The sequence below is a fragment of the Stigmatopora argus genome, chromosome 13, assembly GCF_051989625.1.
Source record: "Stigmatopora argus isolate UIUO_Sarg chromosome 13, RoL_Sarg_1.0, whole genome shotgun sequence".
Taxonomy (NCBI): domain Eukaryota; kingdom Metazoa; phylum Chordata; class Actinopteri; order Syngnathiformes; family Syngnathidae; genus Stigmatopora; species Stigmatopora argus.
In genome coordinates this window covers 4066285-4090811 of record NC_135399.1, presented here as the reverse complement: position 1 = coordinate 4090811, position 24527 = coordinate 4066285, and the positions used below count along the sequence as shown (strand labels likewise).

Sequence of the window (24527 nt, the reverse complement as noted above, 5' to 3'; positions counted from 1 at the left end):
ACTATTGCAAAGAAAATATATATTTTTTGTTTGGTTACACCTTTCCATGTAGTTCAATGCAGTCATGATTTCCCAGTGCATGACATTTTCCACCATTGCATTTAACAACAAGAACTACTTTCAGTTCTCACTGTGTCAGGTATCATGGAGGAGAAGATGAGAAAAAAGGAAGGGTCCAAACGAAGGAAAACAGGGAGGGAAGACAGATGGGCTTAGGTGCAAAAAATGTAGTGCTGAAAAGTCCAGAAACAAAGTAGAAAAAAATGGAGGTGAACAAAACACTGGGTATCAAAATCAACTTTCTGAGAATTAGGAACAAGGCTTGGACGGGAAAACGGACACAGAAAAGCACAACAAGGAATGAAGAAACACATGGAGCTTTGTAACACTTACCTAGTATGTTGACTACGACTCACTACATTGGTACCTCGAGATACGAGCTTAATGTGTTCCGGGGCTGAGCTCATATGTCGATTTACTCGTAGCATAAACGAACGTTTCCTATAGAAATGAACTAAAAACAAATTAATTCGTTCCAACCCTCTGAACACCAAAAACAGGATATTTGATTGGAAAAACATTTTTATTTGTTCTAATTAGCCATCTATTAACAAAGTAACAAATAACTAGTGGTTTACTAGTACTAAAATTAGACTGATTTTGCGCAGGGGAGGGGGGGCACTTTTTGCACGGCAACGCGCTCGTAATATAACATAAACAAATTTAAATGAACTTGGATTACGATGCGGTCACACTCAAAAATAAGTTTAATCTAACCTTGCACTAAATTTTATTCTAATTTTGTTTAAAATTTTCATACTACTTATTTATCATGTTGACCACTTGTTTATCTATACTTATTTATTGATCATTTATTCATCATTACTATATATTGATTATCTATGTTTTTGTTTGTTTGTCTGTTGTTGAGTCCTTAGACTCAGCGAGTGTTGCGGTCTCAACAACTTGGCGCTGAACATCTCCAAAACCATGGAACTGATCCTGGACTTGTGACGGAACAAGGCCGCTTTGATCTGCAGATCTAACTTGGACTACTTATTTATTTATTTCTCATTTATTGATTATTTATTTGTCTGTTTGTTTGTTGTTGTTAATTGTGGACTTTGTGGTGAAAGCTTTAAATCTCATTATACAGTGGTACCTCGAGATACGAGCTTAATCCGTTCCGGAACTGAGCTCGTATGACGAGATTCTCGTAACTCGAGCGGACGTTTTCCATTGAAATGAATGAAAAACAAATTAATTCGTTCCAGCCCTCTGAAAAAACACCAAAAACAAGATATTGGATTGGAAAAAAGGTTTTATTTCTTCTAATTCGCCATCTATTAACAAAGTAACACATAACTAGTGGTTTAATAGTAATAAAATGTGTTTAATCTAACTAAAATTGGGCAGATTTCGCCGACGGGAGACAGAGATGGTTGGGGGCGTGGGGGGGGGGGGGGTCGTTTTTTTTTCCATGACAACGCACTCGTAAACGGAACAAACAAATTTAAATTAACTTGGATTAATATATACAGACACTCAAACATAAGTTTAATGTAACTTTACAAAAAACTGAATTCTAATTTTGTTGTAATCTTTTGTTACCTTCGTTTTCCGGGTTGGCGGTTTGCCACGCCTCCACCCTCACGTTCGCTATCGATGGACTGTTTGCTGTTGTATTGCCTTCAAAATATTCCCAAAATGATGCACACAAATGTCCTCACAATAGGATAACGCACGACCACTTGCCAACGAGAAATAGTCTTTAAAGAACGATCGCGGGAGCTTCTTTCCTTAGAAAGAATAACAGGAAATACAATAGTTGAGTTTACCCACGTATTGATTGTGGGTAATGAAGTTTTATTCTGAGAAAGGTTGCCATTGCCTATGGGTGTTGTGTGCACGAGTATACTTCATTACCCAGAAAGCCCTCTTTTTGCCCTCGCGTTGTGCGTTTCCTGGTCTTAGGAGAAACTCGTCTGAATTAATCGTTCCGTGCTCGTAAATATTGTTATACAAGAAAGATATGCAAAAAAGACATGTCTTGGTCGCATCACGAAATTTTGACCGCATGACGGGCGAATTATTCGATCGAAATTTCCGCCGTAAGACGAGAATTTTGTATGACGAGCGGTCGTATGACGAGGTACCACTGTACTTGTAAAATGACAATAAACGCTTTCAATTCAATAAATACAAAGACATGAGGCAACGCAACAATTAATAACAGGTAGACATCCTGAGAAAAGCCGATTGTGAGAGGCACAAGGCTCGGCATCTGATCAGGATGCCCCCTGGACGCCTCCCTCGGGGAGGAGACCATAGGCCGACCTCAGAAAACCTGGGGAGACTATGTCTCCTGGTTAGCTCGGGAACGCCTTGGGGTCCTCCCGGACGAGCTGGATGAAGTGGCTGGGGGAGAGGGAAGTGTGGGCTTCCCTGCTGAAGCTGCTGCCCCTGCGACGCGACTTCGGATAAAGCGAAAGAAGATGAGATAGATGAGATGAGACTTATTCATTCATTCATTTTCTGCACATCTTTTCCTCACATGGGTTGCGGGGATGCTGGAGCCTATCCCAGCTATCTTTATGTGCCAAGCGGAGGACACCCTGAATTGGTGGGCAGCCATTGGCAGGGCACGAGGAGACGGACAAACATTTGCGCTCACTCAAACCTAGGGGCAATTTAGAGTGTTCAACCAGCCTACCCTGCATGTTTTTGGGATGTGGGAGGAAACCGGAGAAAACCCACGCAGGCCCAGGGAGAACATGCAAACTTCACGCAACGAGGACCGAACTGGGATTGAACCCTCTACCTCAGAACTGTAAGGCTGATGCGCTAACCACCTGTCCAGCGGGCCGCACAAATTAAGACTTATGAGAATTAACTGTATGAAACATGCATGCTTGGACTTGGACATGCCATTGCTTGCCTGTTGTAGTGTTTTGGAAGAAAAACAAGCAGCGTGAGATGGGCAGGTAGCCAGACGGTCTGTTCTGAAGTTTTGTAATGACCCCCAAGGGTCCCGGGTTTGTCAGACTAAAAACAGTCAGAAAGGATGTGGGTCCAGTGGCCAAGACAGGTCTCATAAATCTAGTGCTTTCTCAGAGGAAGCCATCTTTTGCTGTACTGTAAGACACCCGAATTAATTTACTTGTTTATTTCTGGTTAATGTGAAAACTTTGATCTAGAAAAAATCTTTTCGGGGGATGAAAATGGAAAATTATTAATGTTGTATCTAAAGAATATAACTGTTGTGGGCTAAAAGTATGGTTTGTAGTGTGTTTGCGTTGGATTTTTACAATAATGTTTGCTTCCATTTGAAAAAAAGACTTTTAATAGGTTATGTGCAATGTACAATATCTTAGACTGTGCAATATTTTAGAATTACCTTGCCCGGACGTGACTTTTTAAATTACTTATTTATGCTTTTACTGAAACATACACTTTGTAGAGTAGCACCACTAATTTCGTTATACGTAGCTGTTGTATAATGACAATGAAGGCTTTTGATTTAATTTTGATTTGATTTGATTATCCATCTTTTGATGTATACCAAGTCTATCAACTCAGGAGGTTGAGGGAACACCTAGAGGGCCCTTCTAATAACTATCAGTGTCGGAGTGCATGCAGCATTTGAGCTGTCTGTTGAGATTAAGGGGTAGATAAATACATTTAACTTCACTTGGTATACCCACTTTGTTAAACATATCACTTTGCAATAATTTTGCATTGCAACAAAAAATTATCTTGATTAGCAAAGGAGAAAAAAACTATTTTAAATGCTAGACCTTACAGATAAAAACTAAAATTAAATTTGGATTCACCACTCTAAAAATGACACTTCGTTAAACATATCGCTTTACAATAATTTTGCATTGCAACAAAAAATTATCTTGATTAGAAAAGGGAAAAAACAATTTTAAATGCTAGACCTTACAGATAAAAACTCAAATTAAATTTGGATTCACCACTCTAAAACTGCCACTTTGTTAAACATCGCTTTGCAATAATTTTGCATTGCAACAAAAAAAATATCTTGATTAGCAAAGGGAAAAAAACAATTTCAAATGCTAGACCTTACAGATAAAAAATAAAATGTAATTTGGATTCACCACTCTAAAACTGATGAGTAAAGAAACTATTTTTGCTGCCCAGTGGCACCATTATAGTACAGTACTACTGTGCATGTGCGCCCTCGTCTGGACAATATGGCAAATGACCTGAGCTAGGCTTAACTGTTTTGCACCATTCATTCATTTTCAACACCGTTTGGTGGTTGTCAGTCAGTTGCAGTAACTATCAAAAGCCTAGAGTACGTTTCTAGATCTTATTTTTTTATGGTAAGTCTATAAAGATGCTTTAGACATTTAAAAACTTAGTTTGTGCTTCTAAATGTAGACATCAACATTTTAGGCCCAACGTTCAAGCTATTTTGGGCTCCAGTATACTATTATTTAATGGTGGTTCAAACTAGATACCTGTCAACATATACGTTTTTCCTGTATTTTATACGTTTTTTAATCTTTTCAAATTGTACACACCGTATAACAACTTTTGTACGGAAAAAAATGTTTTAAGAAAAGTTCTTTTTTTGTAAAACCGATCTCGTCTTCCCCATTTCGGCACTAATCTGGATCGTCTCGGTCACTGGTAGCAGATGAAGATGTCATCGGCGATTGCTAATGTTGTCATGCTTTGAGCATGACATATCCACACGCTTCAGTCACTTCCGCCCTTTTCGCCATGCAAATATAGCGCGTCAGAAAGCAATGTACCCAGGCTGTCAGCGTCATACAGCAACATCTACAAAATCTTGAATTTAGTGCATACAAAAAGCGCACCGACTGATTGGATCATCCCCTGCACTTTGGGGAAAATTTTAAACGTTTACGTTTGCCCTATGTGAGTACTAAATATGTGCCGCATTCAATGTTCCCTCTAATTTTTTGTTGGTCTGAGCAGAAAGTCAACCTCCCTGAGCGCACTGAGTACCAGTGTGAGCGACATCATCGGTACTCGGATGATTCGCCTAAAGACGTTTCGCCGACGGACGTTTGACAGATGGGCAGGTCGCCGAATGGACGTTCCGCCGAACGTTCATTCGGCCGAACGGAGGTTTCGCCGAAACGGGATTCGCGCGCTCGCCCCGCCCCCGGATCGTGTGTGTACAAGTTTTTCAACCTCGGCCTGCGGGCCATATACGGCCAAATTATAGTAAAAATCAATGTTAGTCTACCATCAATGGCAGCCCGGGAATAAGCACTCTTGGGCGGGCAGATGTAGCAGAACCGAGCCGTAAAATGACAGCAATCGGGTCAAATCCATCCTAAAACAGCATTTAATGATTAAATACAAATACTGGAGCTCTTTGGACATTAGAACCGAGCCCAGGGAAGTGAATTCCTCGGTAAAATGTTGCGATGATGTCGCGATGGAGGCAAAAAAATGTCCATATACGTCCATTCGCCAAACGGCTCAAAATGCTCTCAAATTCGGTCAAATCCAGCTGAAAACAGCGTTTAATGATTAAATACAAATACTAGTATTTGTATTTAATCATTAAACGCTGTTTGAACGAACGTTCATTCGGAGACCTGTCCGTCTGTCAAACGTCCGTCGGCGAAACGTCTTTAGGCGAATCATCCGGTCACGACATCATCATTGCTCGCTATGGGCACACCAGTATCACACCTGCCACAAGCAGGTGCATGTCAATGTTCCCTCTAATTTTTCATGTAAAACATGCTGTAAAACACGAAAAACATAAGTGGACAGAGCTACTGCCACTGGCTGCCGCTTAAACGGCGCCATCATGAAGAAAGGGGTAAAAAATAAAAAAATAAAAAAATAAAAATAAAAAAATCCGTTTTTTTTTTTTTTTTACTGCGCGCCATAGGATTGCTGCTGCGCAGAGAAGACGAGAGTAGTGCGCAATTGCGCACGCGCGCAGCTTAGAGGGAACAGTGGCCGCATTGCATTTGCATGGTTTATTATCACTTAATAAGAGGAATTGCAATCATTAATAAGGGAAGCGATTGGCCAAGGTTGACAGGTATGAAACTATTCCACGAAGGAACGCGGGTTTTCATGCCAATCAATGATTTAGTTTAGATTTACTATACAGACGCTCCCCTACTTACGAACATTCAACTTACGAACAACGGTACATACGAACATGTCTGCAAATTGCGTTTGTGTCGAAAAATGTTCGTAAATTAGATTTTGTATTTTTTTCCGAGTAGTGCTTCTTTCCGCCGCTAATACCGACGCCTGGCGCTGTGAGGGCTTAGCTCACCCAGCATCTACCTTCTTCTTCGTTGCAATGCGGAAGAGGCAAGCCATTTCATTTGAAACGAGTGGCAATAATAACGAAGCTTGATGCGCGTGAGAAAGTGGTGAGCGTTGCACATTCAGTACCATTTATAAACAGAAAGATCGAGCAGCAGGACCCAAATATTGAACGTTGCACAAAGTTTGCAAATCAATTGAGAACCAACCATACAGTGCTACTGCATCATTTATGATGAAAAAAAGAAGAAAACTGCAATCGTCGTTAGATCGCTTCTTTCGGCCAGTTTCTAATACATAAATCTCTCTCTCTCTATACAGTACTGTACATATTCTCTCCATTTTATTAAAAAAAAAAATTCAGTACAAACCAATGCGTGTTACTTATACAAGCCTTAAACATACAAATGCACTTATATAAACCTTCAATATAGTTATATAGGCCTTAAACATAAATTATAATACAAAATATAGCACTGAATCAACTTACAAACAAATTCAACTTATGAACAATCGCTCGGAACCAATTGCGTTCGTAAGTTGGGGAGCGTCTGTACAGTCATATGTCTACTTACAAATGCCTCTAGGTACGGAATTTTCAGGTTACGAAAGCTTTTTATATTTCAAATGAATGCCTCTAGATACTAAAAAGATCGAAGTTACGAAATCCCCCATAAAGTAAATGCATTTCCTTATCCGTTATTATAATTTGAAAATATTGTCGCAGATGCATAGATTGTCACTTTAGAAACTTGCTACACTCTAGTGGCCTCTCATTGGATAGGTGTCACAAAAACCGCTATCCATGTTTCAAGATTCTCTTACATACCTGTCAACCTCAGCTAAATGTTCCCCTTATTAATGATTGCAATTCCCCTTATTAAGCAATTAAAAAAAACATACAAATGCAACGCGGTACATATTTACACACACAGAGCACACGTTCATTCATTCATTTATTCATTCATTTTCTGAGCCATTTTATTCTCACTGTAAAAGTCTAAAATATTGTAATATACTACAAATTGGACAGGTTTCTGACGCGGAAGGGTGAAAGGGGAATCCGCGTGCGTACTATATCATGCCCTGTCCACCTCAGCACTTGGTTTTCTCAAGTGTTCAGATACTTATTTGCAACTGTCATTTGAAAAAATCATTTAAAAAAAAAAGTAAATTGTGATTTCTGGATCTTTCTTTTTAGCTGATCGCTCTCGACATGCACCTACGATGAACATTTCAGAGAACTTGCAATATAGCAGGGGTTTCAGATACTCATTGAACCGAGTGTATAATTAAAAAAAAATACTATATAGATACCAGACATCAACCAATGTTTTAAGTAATTTAAATGTTTTTAAGAACACTTAAATCTGGTTGAATGAAATATTTTCTTCCCCCACAGGTTATGATGTCCAAATGGCACCCCTACAAAAAATGAGCTTTGCCCAATGAATGTCTGAATAAATTTTGCACTTTTTTTTACCAATAAGACATATTTTTTATTTCTCAAATACTGCATTATACTGTTCATCTGCTAGATGATATACAGTAATCCCTCAAATATCGTGATTAATGTGGACCAGACATGGCCACGATAATCGAAAAATTGCGAAGTACAGTGGTACCTCGACCTACGAGCAGCTCTACCTACAAGATGCTCGAGATACGATGAAAATTTTGATCAAATAATTCGCCCTGGATACGAGAAAAAATTCGAGATGCGAGAAAGCCAGGTGGTTTTGCCGCATCTCTTTCGTGTATAACAGATATCTATGAGCACTGATGATTTATTCAGACGAGTTTCTCCTACGCATGGACCAGAAAACGCACAACGCACATGCGCGGGCAAAATGAGGGCTTTCTGGGTAATGAAGTACAGTGGTACCTCGTCGAAACGACCGCTCATCATACAAAATGCTCGTCTTACGGGGGAAATTTCGATCGAATAATTCGCCCGTGATGCGGTCAAAATTTCGTGATGCGACCAAGCCAGGTGGCCATGGCATTTTTTTTTGCATATCTTTCGTGTATAACAATATTTACGAGCACCGGATGAGTTATTCAGACCAGGAAACGCACAACGCGCATGCGTGGGGAAAATAGGGCTTTCTGGGTAATGAAGTATACTCGTGCACACAACGCCGACAGGCAATGGCACTCTATCATAGGCACCGTTCGAGGGGATGCGAACACAGATGCTACAAGCTAAAAGGAGCCGCTAGCCAGCGCCCCCGAAGCTCCCATGAGCAGCGGCGCAATCGCTGATAAAAGACTGCTGCTCGTTGGTAAGTGGTCGTACGTTATCCGATTGTGAGGACATTTGTGTGCATCATTTTTGGAATATTTTGAAGGGAATAGTACGACAGCAAACAGCCCATCGATAGCGAACGTGAGGGTGGAGTGTTTGTTCCGTTTACGAGTGCGTTGTGTGGAAAAAAAAACTGAAGCCCCCCGCCCCTTTTGTGCCCCTCTCCCCTCGGCGAAAACCGCCCAATTTTAGTTAGATTAAACACTTTATTTCTATTAAACCACTCGTTATTTATTACTTTGTCAATATATGGCGAATTATAAGAAATAAAACATTTTTTTCAATCCAATATCCTGTTTTTGGTGTTTTTTTCAGAGAGTTGGAACGAATTAATTTGTTTCCCATTCATTTCAATGGGAAACTTCCGCTCGAGTTACGAGAATCTTGTCATACGAGCTCAGTCCCGGAACGGATTAAGCTCGTATCTCGAGGTACCACTGTATACTCGTGCACACAACACTGATAGCCAATGGCACCCTTTCTCAGAATAAAACTTCATTACCCACAATCAATACGTGGGTAGGCTGTTATTTCTTCCTTAGCCTGTTAGCTCCGGTGATCGCTTATTCAAGACTACTTCTCGTTGGCAAGTGGTCGGCATTATCCTATTGTGAGGACATTTGTGTGCATCATTTTTGGAATATTTTGAAGGAAATACAACAGCAAACAGCCCATCGATAGCGAACGTGAGGGTGGAGGCGTGGTAAATACCTAACCCGGAAAACGAAGGTAAAAAAAAAATAAAACAAAATTAGAATTGTTTTGTGTAAAGTTACATTAAACGTATGTTTGAGTGTGTCTGTATATATTAATCCAAGTTCATTTAAATTTGTTTGTTCCGTTACGAGTGCAATATCGTGAACAGATGCCCCCACCCACCCCTCTCTTTCTGTCCCTCTCTGTGCCCTCCGCGAAATCAGCCCAATTTTAATATATAGTATTAAAAATAATAATAATACTTTTTTTTTACTTCGGTGCTGAGTCCTAGTAGCAAGAGTGGCTTCTGGTTACGAGTTTCAGCGTGGATTTTCAAATTTTTATGAACTTAAAAAAAAAATCCCAGAAAAAAATCTGCGATGTAGTGAGGCCGCGAAAGTTGAAGCCGCAATATTTGAGGGATTATAGTACTGTAGTTACCTGAAATTGCTGATCAGTACAAGTAATGATTTATAAGGGAATATCATTAAACTTATCAGCAGTGCCCACATTTTTTCACATACTGTAAATGTGTAATGTCTTACTGAGATTCAACTATCCTTTACAAAGACTAACAAACTTAACTCCTACTGTTGCACATTTGTGGGATGAATAATAATGAAAACAAGAAACTGCAGTTTTAACAAACCAATTCACACCTTTATTGGAATGTAGCCAGGCATGAAATACACAAATACAATTTCTTAATAATTTGGCAAAAAAAATATGTTCTTCCAACAATACTGGCCTGTCCTTTGAATACATTGTTTTGTCCAATCTGGAATTAGTAGTTTCTTTCCCTGCATCATGGAGGTGGAAATCTGCCACTGACTGTCTAAAGTGAAAAGACCATTCAATAATTGAGGAACTGGCCGACAGATCACACTGACACACAGAAAATAATTGGCAGACTCTTACTTAAACTTGAGAAAAAAATACTGTGTAACAAAGCTGCACCTTAAAATAAAACAGTCATATTGTTACCCTTTGATTTAATTGTCTTCATAATTAAGAAAAAAAAAGCATATAACATAAACAAGCTCTTCTGTTGCATTTGAAGACAGATCGGAGCAATGCAGACATAGCTCGGTGCTAAAAATCATTATCAACCTTAAGTTGCAAGTCTTAATTATTCAAGGTCTCAAGCTAACCAGATTTTAATCATTTATTTCCTCACTATTCATTGCAAATTGCTTAGAAGAATGAAAAAAAATGAGTAAACAGTTTTATTAATCTACTGCAAAACCCATTCCCCTCATATTGGAACTAAAAGACAAGAAGGAAAAAACTGACAGGTGTCTCCTTTTCTCTCAAGGGTGTCTCAAGACCACCAACTCACTTCCCCTTCTAGAATCTATCCTTGACACAAAAGGATCCCCTGACCGTCATCACTGCTATTAGCTTTTTTTTTTTAAGACATGACTCCAAAGACAGGATTGTGGCGACAGATGCTCGGTCCGATCTCCTCATAGTCCTTTTTGGTGTGGCAAACTTGGAAGAATTCAGGCTGTAGAACAACAGAAAAAGATAAGGACACATTATCTCTGATTTGATTCTATCATTTATGGAAGATGATTTGTATTGACAAGGGTTTTGTGGGGCGTTTTCATCTCTTATGTATTAAAGAATGGAGAAAATGAAATTTCATAGAAAGTCCCTTTTAAAAAACTCTCGCCAAGGTAATATATTATATGCATATTAAAATATAAATAAAAACGTCCAACCTCATTTGCTTCCAATCATGAATACAAACATTGGATTCCATTATGAAGTGATTCATTCAAAAAACACCTACAGCTTGCACATTTGGGATAAACAAAAACGACGACACCCATACATCTACTTACGAATGCTCTTGGTATGAAATTTTAAGGTCACGAAAGCTTTTTAAACTTTAGCTTTTATCGCTTTAGAACCTTGTTACACTCTACTGGGCTCTCATTGGCCGTCTCACAACAACCACTATCCATGTTTCAAGATTCTGTCATGTACTTTTGACCGCCGTTTGTCGTCACGGAGTTCTGATGGTGTTTTTTAGTTGAGTTTTTCCAAGTGTGGATAACGCAGCTGCTTCTGTTTTTATCATCATGCCTCCCAAGAAAATTGCCTCCCAAGAAAATTACCAGTGCGAATGAAAATAAGTGCTCAGCGAGGAGGATAATGACGAGTTGGTCGAGGGGCACAAAAACAAACTCTCTAGAGATAACGGAACATTCGGCAATACAGGACGACGAGTAGGAAGCAAGCCTTGTCAAATGCCTTGCCACTCATCTGGGATGTTTTGAATGGATTTACTGTAATGCTTGGAATACGTGGGGAGGCTATTTTTAGGGTGAACGTCCGCTGGGTTGATTGCAGTAAGTAGTGGGTCGGCAAGAAATGAGACCAGTCAGTCAAGCGGTCTTGGTCATACAAAATTTTGAAATGAGCCCATATACAAGGCGCAACGAATGATTAGGCGCCCCGTCCATTTTGGAGAAAATTTGAGACTTTTAAGTGTGCCCTATGGGTGTTAAAATACAGTATTACAAATTTAAATATAGTAGTACTACTAAATGTATTAACAAACTTCCATCTTCATGAGATGAACAAGAATAACATTCATCTAGCAGTGCACAAGTTTGTTTTGCTTTGCTACTTACTGTTGATGCCAACATTGATCCTCCAAACCAGACAGCATATCTTTGCATATGATGAGTGATAACTTGGACATCAATTGGTTTGGGCTGCAGAGAGAAGATTTTAAAATAATACATATTTGGCAAACTTTGTTGTAGTATAGTGACGTGCTATACAAATCATTATTTTTTCATTCATTCATTTTCTGTACTGCTTATCCTCACAAGGGTCGCGGCGGAGCCTATCCCACCTGACTTCGAGCACCAGGCGGAGGAGACCTTGAATTGGTGGTCAGCCAACAATCACACTCATACCTAGGGGCAATTTAGAGTGTTCAACCAGCCTACCACGCATGTCTTTGGGATGTGGAAGGAAACCGGAGTACTGTGAGACCATGCACACTCTACACAGTGAGGGCCCACCTGGGATAGAACCATCGACCCCAGAACTGTGAGGCTGACACGCCAACCATCCGGTCGGCGGGCCGCCTACAAATCATTCTATTTACATAATTAGATGAATCTTCTATTTTCAGATTAGTATATTTTCCAACATTTTTCCAATATTTGCATCATTTGCAGACACCAATTATTTCACTTAATGGTCATATGAGGATTTATAACAAGTGCAATATCAGAACTTAATATTATAAGAAAAATGAAGAATTTTACAAAAACAAGTGTGTAAACAGTTATTTACCCAAAAAGTATTTTCCAACAATTTATTCAATATTTAAATCCGAGCCAACATTTTAGGGTTTGTACATTCCACACCTTGAGTTTGCCACCACTCAGTTCCTCGCTCATTTTTAGTCTGGCATCAACAGTCCTCTTTAGATCTCTCTGCATACGACGACCAAAGTCCCTGAACATGGTGGACCCTCCAGACAGAACGATGTTCTGAAAAGAAAAGGTAGATTAATGTAAAATAAATATAATGGTCATTGAGGAAAGTAATAATTCAAACAGATGTGTCAAAGCAACATTTGTGTAAGTGTCAAATCCCTTGAAACCTTTCTTCTTAACATATAAACATGACTGGTGAGTAAAGTAATACAGGCTTACCTTATAGAGAGGGCGCCTGACATCAATAGGGCAGTTCTGGATAACTTCGTCAACAACTTCGGAGATAGGTTGAGTGAAGTCTGGATTGGCAAACTGGGTTAGGAGTGAACAAAAAGATCTCGATATTAGTTTAGGGACAATAAATAGAACAGTGACATGATGACAGGACACTTATGCATGACCCAGACTACCCTGAAGAAACTGTTTACTTTCTCTCTTCTTGGCCCATGATACACCAATTGTTTTTTTTTGTTATATATTTTTTGGGTTGTATTTAAAGATTTTTTTTTCAATATTTTAGACTGTTTCACGTATAAGATGAAAAGGAAATGTGCCCTGGATCAAGTGCATAATTTGGGAGTTAACCTTCCACGATCTACCTTTTTTACAGGCCACCGACAAATATGACAGTTATAGGCTTGGGAAAAGACTGTCATGTATTAATATCTAAATATAATCCATAAATTAAAAAATTATAAATACTTTAAGTACTGTTTTCACAGTGAAAATAGTTTTTCGCTTGATTTAAAAAAATAAAAAAATAAACAGGTTAGTATTGGGAGGTTTAGTCCAAGTCCTATTCGTCAGATTTGAGAGGCATTGGATCATCGATGGAATCTTCAGGAGGCGCCGTAGGGGGAGCAGGCGGAGGTTTTGAAAGAGGTTTTCGGCACCTAAGCACCTTCGAGCAGTGTGTTGTCGTTCTCTCGTCATGCCAGCTTCACGGCCTTATTTACGGCGTAAATCCCTCACAATGCTGGTTATTTTTTTATTCCTAGTGGTTACCTCTTGCTTGATGTCCTTGGAAAAGGATATTGTGGTCTTTTTCCAAATGTTCGCTTCTTCTTTCTTGGTATAACACACGATAGATTATTTATGCTGCAATGGCGTGCTATGCCTTTAGCATATCTAGCAACCTCACTTTTTCGGTCACTGTCATCATGTCTCGTTTTTCTTGGGCTCATTGGATACCTTGCGTGCCCCAGAATGCTTGGGATGCATTTTCAGGGGCGAGTCGAAATCCAAACAAAGCTGGAATAGTCTCGGCCTAGTCTTCCTCCACGTGTGCAAATTGAAATTCAATCAGAACAAAACCGGAAAAGGCAAGACGTCGTCTTTCAAGGCCTTTTATATTATTCGGCGCGTCTTTTTCTACGGTGAAATTTCACTTCTTTGGCGCTGAGTGCCACCCAATTCAGCGCCGAAGAAAAAGCGGTGTCCTGACTTCCGCTTATAAGTTTCAGCATGAATTTTAACTTTTTTATGAACATTTTTTATTTGTATATTTAATATAAAAACTGCGATGTACTGAATGAAGCTGCAAATGTTGAAGCCGCAAAGTAGTGAAACGACAGTAGTTATCATTACTTCTCCGAAAAAAGTAATCAAATTACATTACGAGTTACTCAATTAGGAAACTATGTTACTTTACTTAAAAAAATAAAATTTAAATTAAAAAAACTATAAACTATTTGGCTGGCCACCAATTCATGGTATCCCCACAACTTGAATTGAATCAAATGCTTTTATTGTCAATAAACAAGTATGTTAGCCAATCAACAACCTTTTCCATAGCATGCTTCATTTATGTGAGTGAAAGGAGCCATGTGGAGTCTAGGGGGTTGTTAAAGAACCCAACACTACCAACAGAGAGACACAATGGAGAGAGAGAACAGCAGAGCCATCTGTAAATAACAGATTCACGATCCAGTGCAAATGTGCCCCTGAACATTGCCCGTAGGCTGAGGGATTAGGAGCACTGAAGTTTGGGGGCGATGTTCCGTTGAATAAAAGTCAATCGTGTTGGCTCAGTGTGTCTCACGTCCATTCATAAATAACAGATGAAGACATTTAATTTGGATCACGTAAGTAACGCGGATAACGCTTGAAGAAAATCTATAGGGCCGTTGTAGGTTGAAAAATGGAAGGCATTATGTTAAAAGGGAGATTAAATATTTGTTTAGACCTCGGCTTGAATGTGTGTCACGATGCTATTGTCTTATACCATAAGACAGGGCTAGAGTTGTCATAAAAAACTTCTAGATGGAAGCTAATGATTTTTATATAAGAGCAGCTGCATTTTTGTATGATAAGGTAGTTTTAAACTCAATCTAATTACCCAAATAATGACAAAAAATGAGAGATTTGTTGTAACTTACCTCTGGGTGAAAGAAGATCTCAGGTCCCAGAAACCGTTCGTAACCCACATCTATGGTGAACTCTTTCTTGTTGATAGTGTTGATGCCTGTGTATTGCTTAATCCACTTTGAGCCATCCGTGTCATACTTATTAAATTCTTTGACAAGATCTGGGCACACATAGCTGAACCGTTCCTAAAAGAATAAATGAAAATATAAGGGAATATTTATATGTTCATTACAGAGACCGTATTTTCACGACTATAAGGCGCACATAAAAGTCTAAAATTTTCTCCAAAATAGACAGGGCGCCTTATAATCCAGTGCGCTTTATATATGGACCAATACTAAAATTGTTATCACGATAAAATCAAATAAATCAGTCGATAGGACAACTACGGCAAGCAGCCCCCGACTCTACTATTTCCCGTAGATAAAGTACCGCGCAGTGACTGCTGGGATATCGAGTTTTTAATACACCCAGTTCTTCAATACACCCAGTATGACGTCGCGCGAGCACACTAATTTGGTGCTCGCCGTCATTTCGCCTATATTTACAAAAGAAATGTTGGCGTCAACAGAGCATTCAAAGGTAGACTGCGAACTATATATATATATATTATATATATTAACTCGGAGCTTGCCGTCATTCCCGGAGGCTTGAGAACTACAAACGCTGGACCCGGCGTTTTGGAAGACTCATTTGGGCAATTGTTTAATTCGGACACAGAAAATGAGGACTTTGATGGATTTGTGGGTGATGATGACGTGAGTAAGTTGTAAAATGTCTAAATAAAGTACAACCGAACTCAGTTTTGCTTCTGTTGCCTTTTTAAAAACGTGTTTTTAGCGTGTGGGTGTACCGTGCAAGAACTATATTTCCCAGCAGTCACTGCGCAACGGAACCCGGAAATAGGCTGCTTCCGGTAGCCAGTTCTATTGTGTTTCAATGTTCATCCATATATAATATATAATATATATGTGTCTAAAAAAACGGTGCATGCTTTGTGTTTAAAATACAGAAATAGCACTCGTTACTGACACTGCGGCTAAAAATACGACGCGCTGAATAGTCGTGAAAATACGGTATATATATATATTATATTTTATTTTTTATTCAAGTACTACACAATGCTAATGTTTTAAAGAACTAGTATTCTACTTGCTTTAAAAGCAGGACTGGTAGCAAAGAATGCTTGTAAATGCATAATGTTTTTGAAAGTGAAAAATCTGCAATTTTGTTATTTGGAAGAAAAAAAACATTAGGTCGATGCACATGATTTGCTTCCACAGATTGTACATAATGATGTGGAGGCCGAGTCTGGGTGGATGCTGCATTTTACAATTTGTTTTTTTTCTAAATACATTTAATATTTTTAACTGCAGCTCATAGAGAAAATTAGTGGGGACCTCTGAGGGTATAAACCATAAGTCCACCAACAGCCCATTTGAAATATTACAGAAATTTTCAACATCTTTGGTTTACTTGCCACTCCCAGCACTCACATATAAATTATCAGCACTGTTTTGCAGGTGGTAAACTTTTCATTTTTATGGGCATCTTTAACATCATTCAATCTATACTGCATACTATAATAAACAAAACAGTAAGGAAGGAAAAAATACAAGTGGCAATCTTTGGTTTAAAATAAGATCAGGGAAATAAAATAACACCAGATAAAATGTCAAGGATAAGACAAACCTTGACGGCCTTGGCTGTCTCCAGTGATTGCTCTGGTGGAATGCCGACTTCCCTTTCTCTTAGAAGCTGCTGGGTGAAATAAGTAATGTCTCGTCCTGCGATGGGAATATGCTTTATGCAGCTGCCAATAACGTAACCCTCAGCCTAGAGGATATGTTACAAAATAAAAGAATAGAAAGAACAAATTCAGATTTCTTTCCATACATTTCATATTTAAAAAGCACAAGGACAGCATCTGTATTTCTGTACATTGTATTCATACCACAGGCATGTTCAGTCACCATACATTATGAAACATAGTACAGTCCAGTCGACTTTTTTAGCCACAACCTTCTTTTATTTTTTTATTGTCAGAGTAAGAGGAAAATATTCATTCATTTACTTTCCGTGCATCTTATCCTCACAAGTGAGCTGGAGCCTATTCCAACCAACTATGGGAAACAGGCGGGAGACACCAACCAATTGCAGGGTGCAAGGAGACTGAAAACCATTCACGCTCACACTCATACCTAGGGGCAATTTAGGGTGTTCAATCAGCCTACCATGGATGTTTTTGGGATATAAGAGGAAACCAGGGAGTGCCCAGGGAAAAACCCAGGCAGGAGAAAATGCAAACTTCACAGAGGAAGGTCGGAACAGACTGGCGATTGAACCCTCGATCTCAGAACCAATAAGATGTAAATGAAATCAGCAATATATAAACTTCAAGGCAGTGGGGTTGCATTAGAGAGCCACACATTTTAATGTCTGTATACTTGTCAGTGTCTGTACACTTACCACAGGGATCACATGAGTTACACCATCACCACTGTCAATAACAGTGCCAGTCAATGTCCTCTCACCAACTTGTCTGGATGTCCAGGAGGCTGCAAGAGCAAGCACTGCCTGTAGAGTAGTTCCCAAATGTTGGTAAAATGTTGGTTAAATGTGGATGTAATCATTTGGTTGTAGCAGAACAAATCAGTAAGTGTATGATTCTCACCTGCACAGCAATATACAGCCCTGGTACATTGAAGGATTCAAACATGATCTCTGCTGTATATTCTCTATTTTCTGGTGTGTTCAGAGGAGGTTCTGTCTGTAATTTAATAGGAAAATACAAACATTTTGTGTATCACTGAAACCAGTTATGCTCACTTCTAACTACACAATTTTCAATCGTTTATTGTCTTGGCCACCATTCTGGAGGGAGTAGGGGTGTCACGTAATGTGACAAATTCACCGACTGACAATTTTCCATCTCAGATGCCTTACGAGCATGTCGTAGGACGTCTGGTATGTCAGAATTTCTGCTCGTCGGGCCATATCCTACATGTTCCTACTACTTGTTGATGAATTTTGCCCAAAGGTGTAACGAGTATGTGCTTTATCGTGTGCATGCTAAATAAGTAATAAAACAACTTTAATATAATATATATTTTAGTTTTGTGTTCACACAGGCCTTAGGTCGCCAAAACCTTGTGAAACCAAACAACTTCCGTTTCACGTAACGTGAAAATGAGAAACAAAATGACTTTAATCTCATAATAATTCAATTTTTCTCCACCGCTAACCGCTCGGCCACCGGGGCCGCCACATTATGACTTTAATCTTGTAATATTACGACTTTTCTCCCAGATTATAGCAATGTATGACTACTTGGCAGATAATTTCCCCTGGCACACTGGACCATCTGTAGTAGCACACTATTGTGCCGCAAGTGGTTGGGAAACACTGAAATAAACAATCTAAAAAAAAAAATCGTGATGAAATCAACATTGTGATTTTTATTTCTTTTTTAATCGTGATATGATATGTTTACCATATTGGCCACCACTTTTTAGAGCACTTTTAAGGCTGAGCACAACTGTATGAGCAGTGTCCTGACTGCTTTATTGTATACATTATAAAAGAAAAATCTATCAATATCTGCTGAGGTACCGAGGTGGAATTTGACATGTTAAATTGGCTGTTTGAATGTGTGTGGGATATTTTAGTTGATCAGTAAATGCAAATACAGTAATGAATACTTTGAATTGAATGTGCTGTAGATGTAAATATACAAATAAATTGGATCAGCTGTATATCCGAGATGTCTACTGAAGCCATGCAATACAATCAGATCTATCAAGGCAGTATTCTACTCATTTAATTTGATTGTAAAAAGCTTTATGTACTTGTGATTCATGTTTAAGTGAGCCAAGATGTTAAGTCCATACAAAGCAGAGGAATGTTCTTACCAGTAAAAAGTAGTGGTCTTCAGGTTCGGCCCTCAGGTATTTGAAAATTATTTGTTCCATGAAGCGCTCCATTAAGTCCCAGTCTTCTACAATCCCATGACGGATTGGCCACTGTTGGCAACCAAGAATTGTTAGGTATATACCGTATTTTCTCGCATATTGGCCGCCTCTGTGTATAAGCCGTACCCTAAAAATGCCTTAAAATCGTTGAATTTGACATTTTTTCTCGTATTAGATGCCCTGCCTGAGTGAGCAGTAACAGGCACAAGTGAGTTTTTTCACATTTTAAGAAATATATTTTTTTTCTTGAATTTCATTCATAATAAACTTTATTTAGCGTTTTATCTGTTTATCTTTTCTCTATTTTTAAATAAATGACCATATCGGCTATATTGTCTTGCGTTATGGCGTCATGGCGTTATGGTGTTATGGCGTTTCGTCTTTGTCACCTTGCAGTTTTTTATGCACATATAAGCTGTACACTCAATTCAGTCATCATTTTTTTGTCTGACAAATGCGGTTTATATGCGAGTAAATACGGTACATCAACAAAGATTTTCTTTCCCGCTTGGACAATTTTTAAGATACAATTTCACGCAACACATTACAATTAAGGAATTAAAAAAGTAAAATTACTGTAAGGCCTACCAGCTGAGATGCAATGCCTATTTGAGATACTTTAGCAAAATGATTAGATTTAAGACTTCTAAGACTTTTTCATAACCCTCGGAGAACCCTAAATTTACCTTTGTCGAATATGTTGGCTTATCTATGGCTTCATCCCCAATGTAGAAATCCAAGTCATCTACCCCCTTCATCATTCTCCGTTGAGCTTGGTCTCCAACCTTAGCTGACTCTTTGATGGCAATACCTGATAACAAGAGAAATAATTCACATAGGTTTGGAACAAGATAGAAAAATCTCTTTGATAAAGCGTGAAATAGTTCATCTCCATTAAAAGAAATTTGATCTGATACAGGTGGGAATGTTACTTGCATCCCACCATCATTGGATTGGATTGGATAATTTTATTCATCCCGTATTCGGGAAATTTTGTTGTCACAGTAGCAAGAGGGTGAGGATGCAGAAATAGGAAAGGCATTTTAGACATAAATAGATAGGTAATAAGTTAATAAATAAATACATGAATACATATGTAAATAAATAAGCGTGTTGCTGAAATATATATATATATATATATATATATATATATATATATATATACACACACACACATATACACATACGTGTACATACACATATATATATATATATATATATACATACATATACATACATACACACATATATATAAGCACATATATACATACATACACATAGATGTAAATGCATGCATACGGTATCTGAAATTGTATAATAATAAAAAATAAAATAAAAATCAAAAATTTGGGTTCAGACAAAGGGCATTAGTAGTGCATAGTGTATATTTGGGACAAATTCACTAAAATTATGATGAATTGAAACACTTCTAAAAATGAACATTGAGGGCACTGTAGGCTATTGTCAGCTTTATCCATAGTGCAAAACTCACATGATGGAAGGATGAACTGAGGCTCTGTGTTCCCTGCATAACCCAATTTGGTGTAACTGCAACAGAAAAAATATGAAAACATCATCAGTGTGTGGCTTCATTAAGTAGGAATACTTTTCCCAATGAATTCATTCCTTCATTTTTAGAACTGGAGCCTACCGTCTGTACTCACACTCTCACCTAGGGGCGATTTAGAGTGTTCAATCAACCTACCCAGCATGTTTTGGGGATGTGGGGGGAAACCGGAGTACCCAGATAAAACCCACACAGGGAGAACATGCAAAGTTCACAGTTAGGACCGACGTGGGATCGAAAACTCAACCCTAGAACTGTGAAGCCGATGTACTAACTACTCGGTCACCGGGCAGCATCTTTATTCAACAATCAGTAGCCACATTCAAAGATGTCATTTTGCACTAGACTTGTGTCAACTTCATTCTAGTCAAGCAGGCAGGAAGAGTAGATTTAAATCTATACATAGTGACGATTCTAAATTTTCCATCCAAATAATTCCAATTCCAAATAGAAAACATTCACGTGTATTATCTTGTTCCGAAGATTGCTTAAAATAAAATGAACCATCACATTTTTTGGAACAAAATTGAGTATAATTTAACCAGTGTGCAGTGTTTTGTCAGGCAAATGCTAACTAGGTGTATTCCTTTTTTGTGAAAGTCAATACTTTTGCTCTCCAGGTCAAGAAAGTAACACAGATGAAATAATTTGTCACAATAAGGGGAACCACAGAATTAAACAAATCTCATTTTTGATTCAGTTTTAGAGTTCTAAAAATTAACAATGCCAGTTAGAGTCATTCATTTACTGTAGCGCTTATCCTCACAAGGATCGAGGGGGTGCTGAAGCCTACCCCAGCTGACTTCGGGCACCAGGCAGGGGACACCCTGAATTAGTGTCCAGCCAATGGCAGGGCACAAGGAGACGGATTCACGCTCAAATCTGGGGCCGCCTTAGTGTTCAATCAGCCTACCCTGCATGTTTTTGGGTTGTGGGAGGAAACCGGAGTCCCTGGAGAAAACCCACACAAGCCCTGGGAGGCCAACTAAACAGCCAAATTCTGGATAAAATGTTTCAATAATCAAGAATGCCAGTTATAGTTAAATGCTGTATATTTTCCCATAGTTCTTTAAGTAGCTTTTACTTATTTTATATAATCAATCAAAGCTCATATTTTTTTGCTCGTGACACATAAGCAGTGTTTTTACTTACTATAACAGATGCCTAATTTAAAAAAGAGACTCATACAAACAGTATTATGGTGGATCATACTTTCAGCCGTCATACCATTGAATAGTCCCAGCTTGCCCGCCTCAACTTGTCTCAACAGGCTTGAAACACATCACATGTCTGAGATAGACTATATATGTAATGGATGTCTAGTTGAATTTGTGTGAGTAAGTACTGTAAATAAATTAATTTATATAATTATCCATGAAATTTTAAAATATTAGTTTTACGGTTATAGGCTTCTTAAGTCTACTCTAAACTAAATTTACTGCATCAACTCCTAAGCATTTATTTTCAATTCCTGAAACACTGATAATAAGATAGGGTTTTCAAAATCCAAAATAACACTCTGTTGTCTTCATTTAAAACTAGTATTTAACTAATATATTTGGTTGCTGGAAATGAAAATAAATGGTGAATGACAAATGGCCTACATATCTGGCAGTTCTTAGAACAACAATTGAAGATTCAGATCAATCGTCTTTCTACCGAATACATCATGACTGCTTGGGGAAAGACGTCACACAAAAATTGGGACTGCAGAAGTTAACATATTTACAAAAAATGCTCTAAATAGGAATACCGGATTTCACAGGGAAAACAAGCATGTGTCATTGACCTAACAAAAGTCAAATAATGGAATACAACAAAGCATAGGTTAAGATCATTCTCTCCAATTTTACTGTTCTTGATAATCTAGAGATGGAAGTTGGGTGTGTGTAAACAATGGGTGGAGTTGCTAAATTTAAGCCTACACTACACAAAAACAACCCAGTGCAAGAATAACTTTATTTGAATTACTTGATTGAACATATCTCTCATCTCCCTCATCTCATTTTCTGAACCGCTTTATCCTCACTAGGGTCGCGGGGGGTGCTGGAGCCTATCCCAGCTGACTTTGTGCCAGAGGCAGGGGACACCCTGAATTGGTGGCCAGCCAATTGCAGGGCACAAGGAGACAAACAACCATTCACGCCCACACTCATACCTAGGGGCAATTTAGTGTCCAATCAGCCTACCATGCATGTCTTTGGAATGTGGGAGGAAACTGGAGTACCCGGAGGAAACGCACGCAGGTCCAGGGCCGACACGCTAACCACTCATCCACCGTGCCTCCCTGAATGAACATATTAATAATAATCTTCTGAATACAAAGTGACAGGTTTCTATACTGAATAATAGGAAATGTCCTACATTTTGAGAAAGAGCCAAATATTGACTAAACACAGATATTGTGGCATTTCCTTGTATTTCCTATCGCACAAGATAAAATCTTAAATTAGTCTGGAAAAATGAGATTTTTTCCAAACGCCATTCAAAAAAAGGTCACGGTGCCTTGAATAACCATATATGGACTAAAAAGAATGAATGAGGAAGTGCGCGCTGGTAATTTTGACTGTTCTGCGCATGCTCAGACCGTCTAGCAATGGCTCGGAAATTTGCTTGGAGACAGCAACTACGCTCAAAATATCAAAGGCTCAAAGAGTACAACGTACATGAAATACTTCTAAATGAATGAATAAATAAATTGCGGGGAAACAATTTCCTATTATTTATGAATATCCTATCATTATCAGCAAAAGTAATTCTACACTACAGAGAAGCACTAGCAGAAAGGAACTCTGGTAAACAACTAATATAGAACACATGTAAACCTACTATATGCTAATGTACTGGTTTAGATAGGTTTATTGTTTAAAAGCAGCTTAGCATGCTGCCTAAGCAGGACAATATAACGACGCGCAAACAAACACGCCCCGTTATTACTGCTGTTTTTGACAGCGTGTATACCGTACGGCACCTCGCAGCACAACTATCTCACCCTGTACCGCAGTCCACAACACACGCCGGTAGCCGTCCAGCCATGTTTTCCCGAGTTCCTGCTGTGTAGAAAGCGTAAAATGATGTCTAAGAAAGCCGTGTCAACAGAAAATTACGGCCGGTGAGCTGTCCACAGGCGGAACTCCGAGCCCGCACGGTGGCGTTTCCACTTTCCACTTCCGTACTCGGCTTGTGGTAGGCTGTCAGATGCAAGATGGCGGAGACCGGCCGAGGGAAGGGAGGCGCAAACGGGATTGTATCGCTGTCATCACCGCGAGGAAATAGTGACGCTTTCCAGGGAAACAGGGAAAAAACGCTTTCTTATAACATCCCTCATTTTCTTAAACGCTTTATCCTCACCAGGGTCGCAGGGGGTGCTGGAGCCTATCCCAGCTGACTTCGGGCCAGAGGCGGGGGACACCCTGAATTAGTGGCCAGTCAATCGCAGGGCACAAGGAGACAAACAACAACAATTCACGCTCACACTCATACCTAGGGGCAATTTAGAGTGTCCAATCAGCCTAGCATGCATGTCTGTGGAATGTGGGAGGAAAGCGGAGTACCCGGAGGAAACCCACGCAGGCCTGGGGAGAACATGCAAACTCCACGCAGGTGGAAGTGACCTGGATTTGAACCCAGGACCCCAGAGTTGTGAGGCCGACGTGCTATTCTTATAACATTTTTGTGCTTATTAATATTCTATCATTTATGTTTGTTTTCTATTTTGAAATGTTGTGTTTATTTTTTTTTCCATTTCATTTTCTGAATCGCTTTATCCTCACTAGGGTCACGGGGGTGCTGGAGCCTGTCCCTGCTGACTTTTATGCATTTATGTGGAATGTGAGAGGAAACCGGAGTACCCGGAC

At 39.0% G+C, this 24527-nt stretch overlaps 1 protein-coding gene across 1 annotated transcript; it reads right to left on the bottom strand.

Moving 5' to 3' along the window:
* Positions 1 to 9939: 9939 nt before the first annotated feature.
* Positions 9940 to 23900, bottom strand: actr3 (actin related protein 3). The gene is made up of 12 exons (XM_077617008.1): positions 23663 to 23900; positions 20596 to 20651; positions 19790 to 19914; positions 19044 to 19154; positions 17807 to 17902; positions 17602 to 17709; positions 16825 to 16968; positions 15144 to 15317; positions 12985 to 13077; positions 12694 to 12819; positions 11944 to 12027; positions 9940 to 10808 (listed from the first exon to the last, which is right to left on the bottom strand). Exons 1-12 carry the CDS (start codon positions 23704 to 23706, stop codon positions 10713 to 10715), a joined length of 1257 nt encoding a protein of 418 aa, XP_077473134.1. The 5' UTR covers positions 23707 to 23900; the 3' UTR covers positions 9940 to 10712.
* Positions 23901 to 24527: the final 627 nt, after the last annotated feature.

Coding starts and splice junctions, on each gene's coding strand:
- actr3 (XM_077617008.1), bottom strand. CDS start 23,706: ATGGCTGGACGGCTACCGGCGTGTGTTGTGGACTGCGGTACAGG. Junction 20,652..23,662: donor GTTGTGGACTGCGGTACAGG/GTGAGATAGTTG, acceptor TTTCTGTTGCAG/TTACACCAAATTGGGTTATG. Junction 19,915..20,595: donor TCAGTTCATCCTTCCATCAT/GTGAGTTTTGCA, acceptor TCTTGTTATCAG/GTATTGCCATCAAAGAGTCA.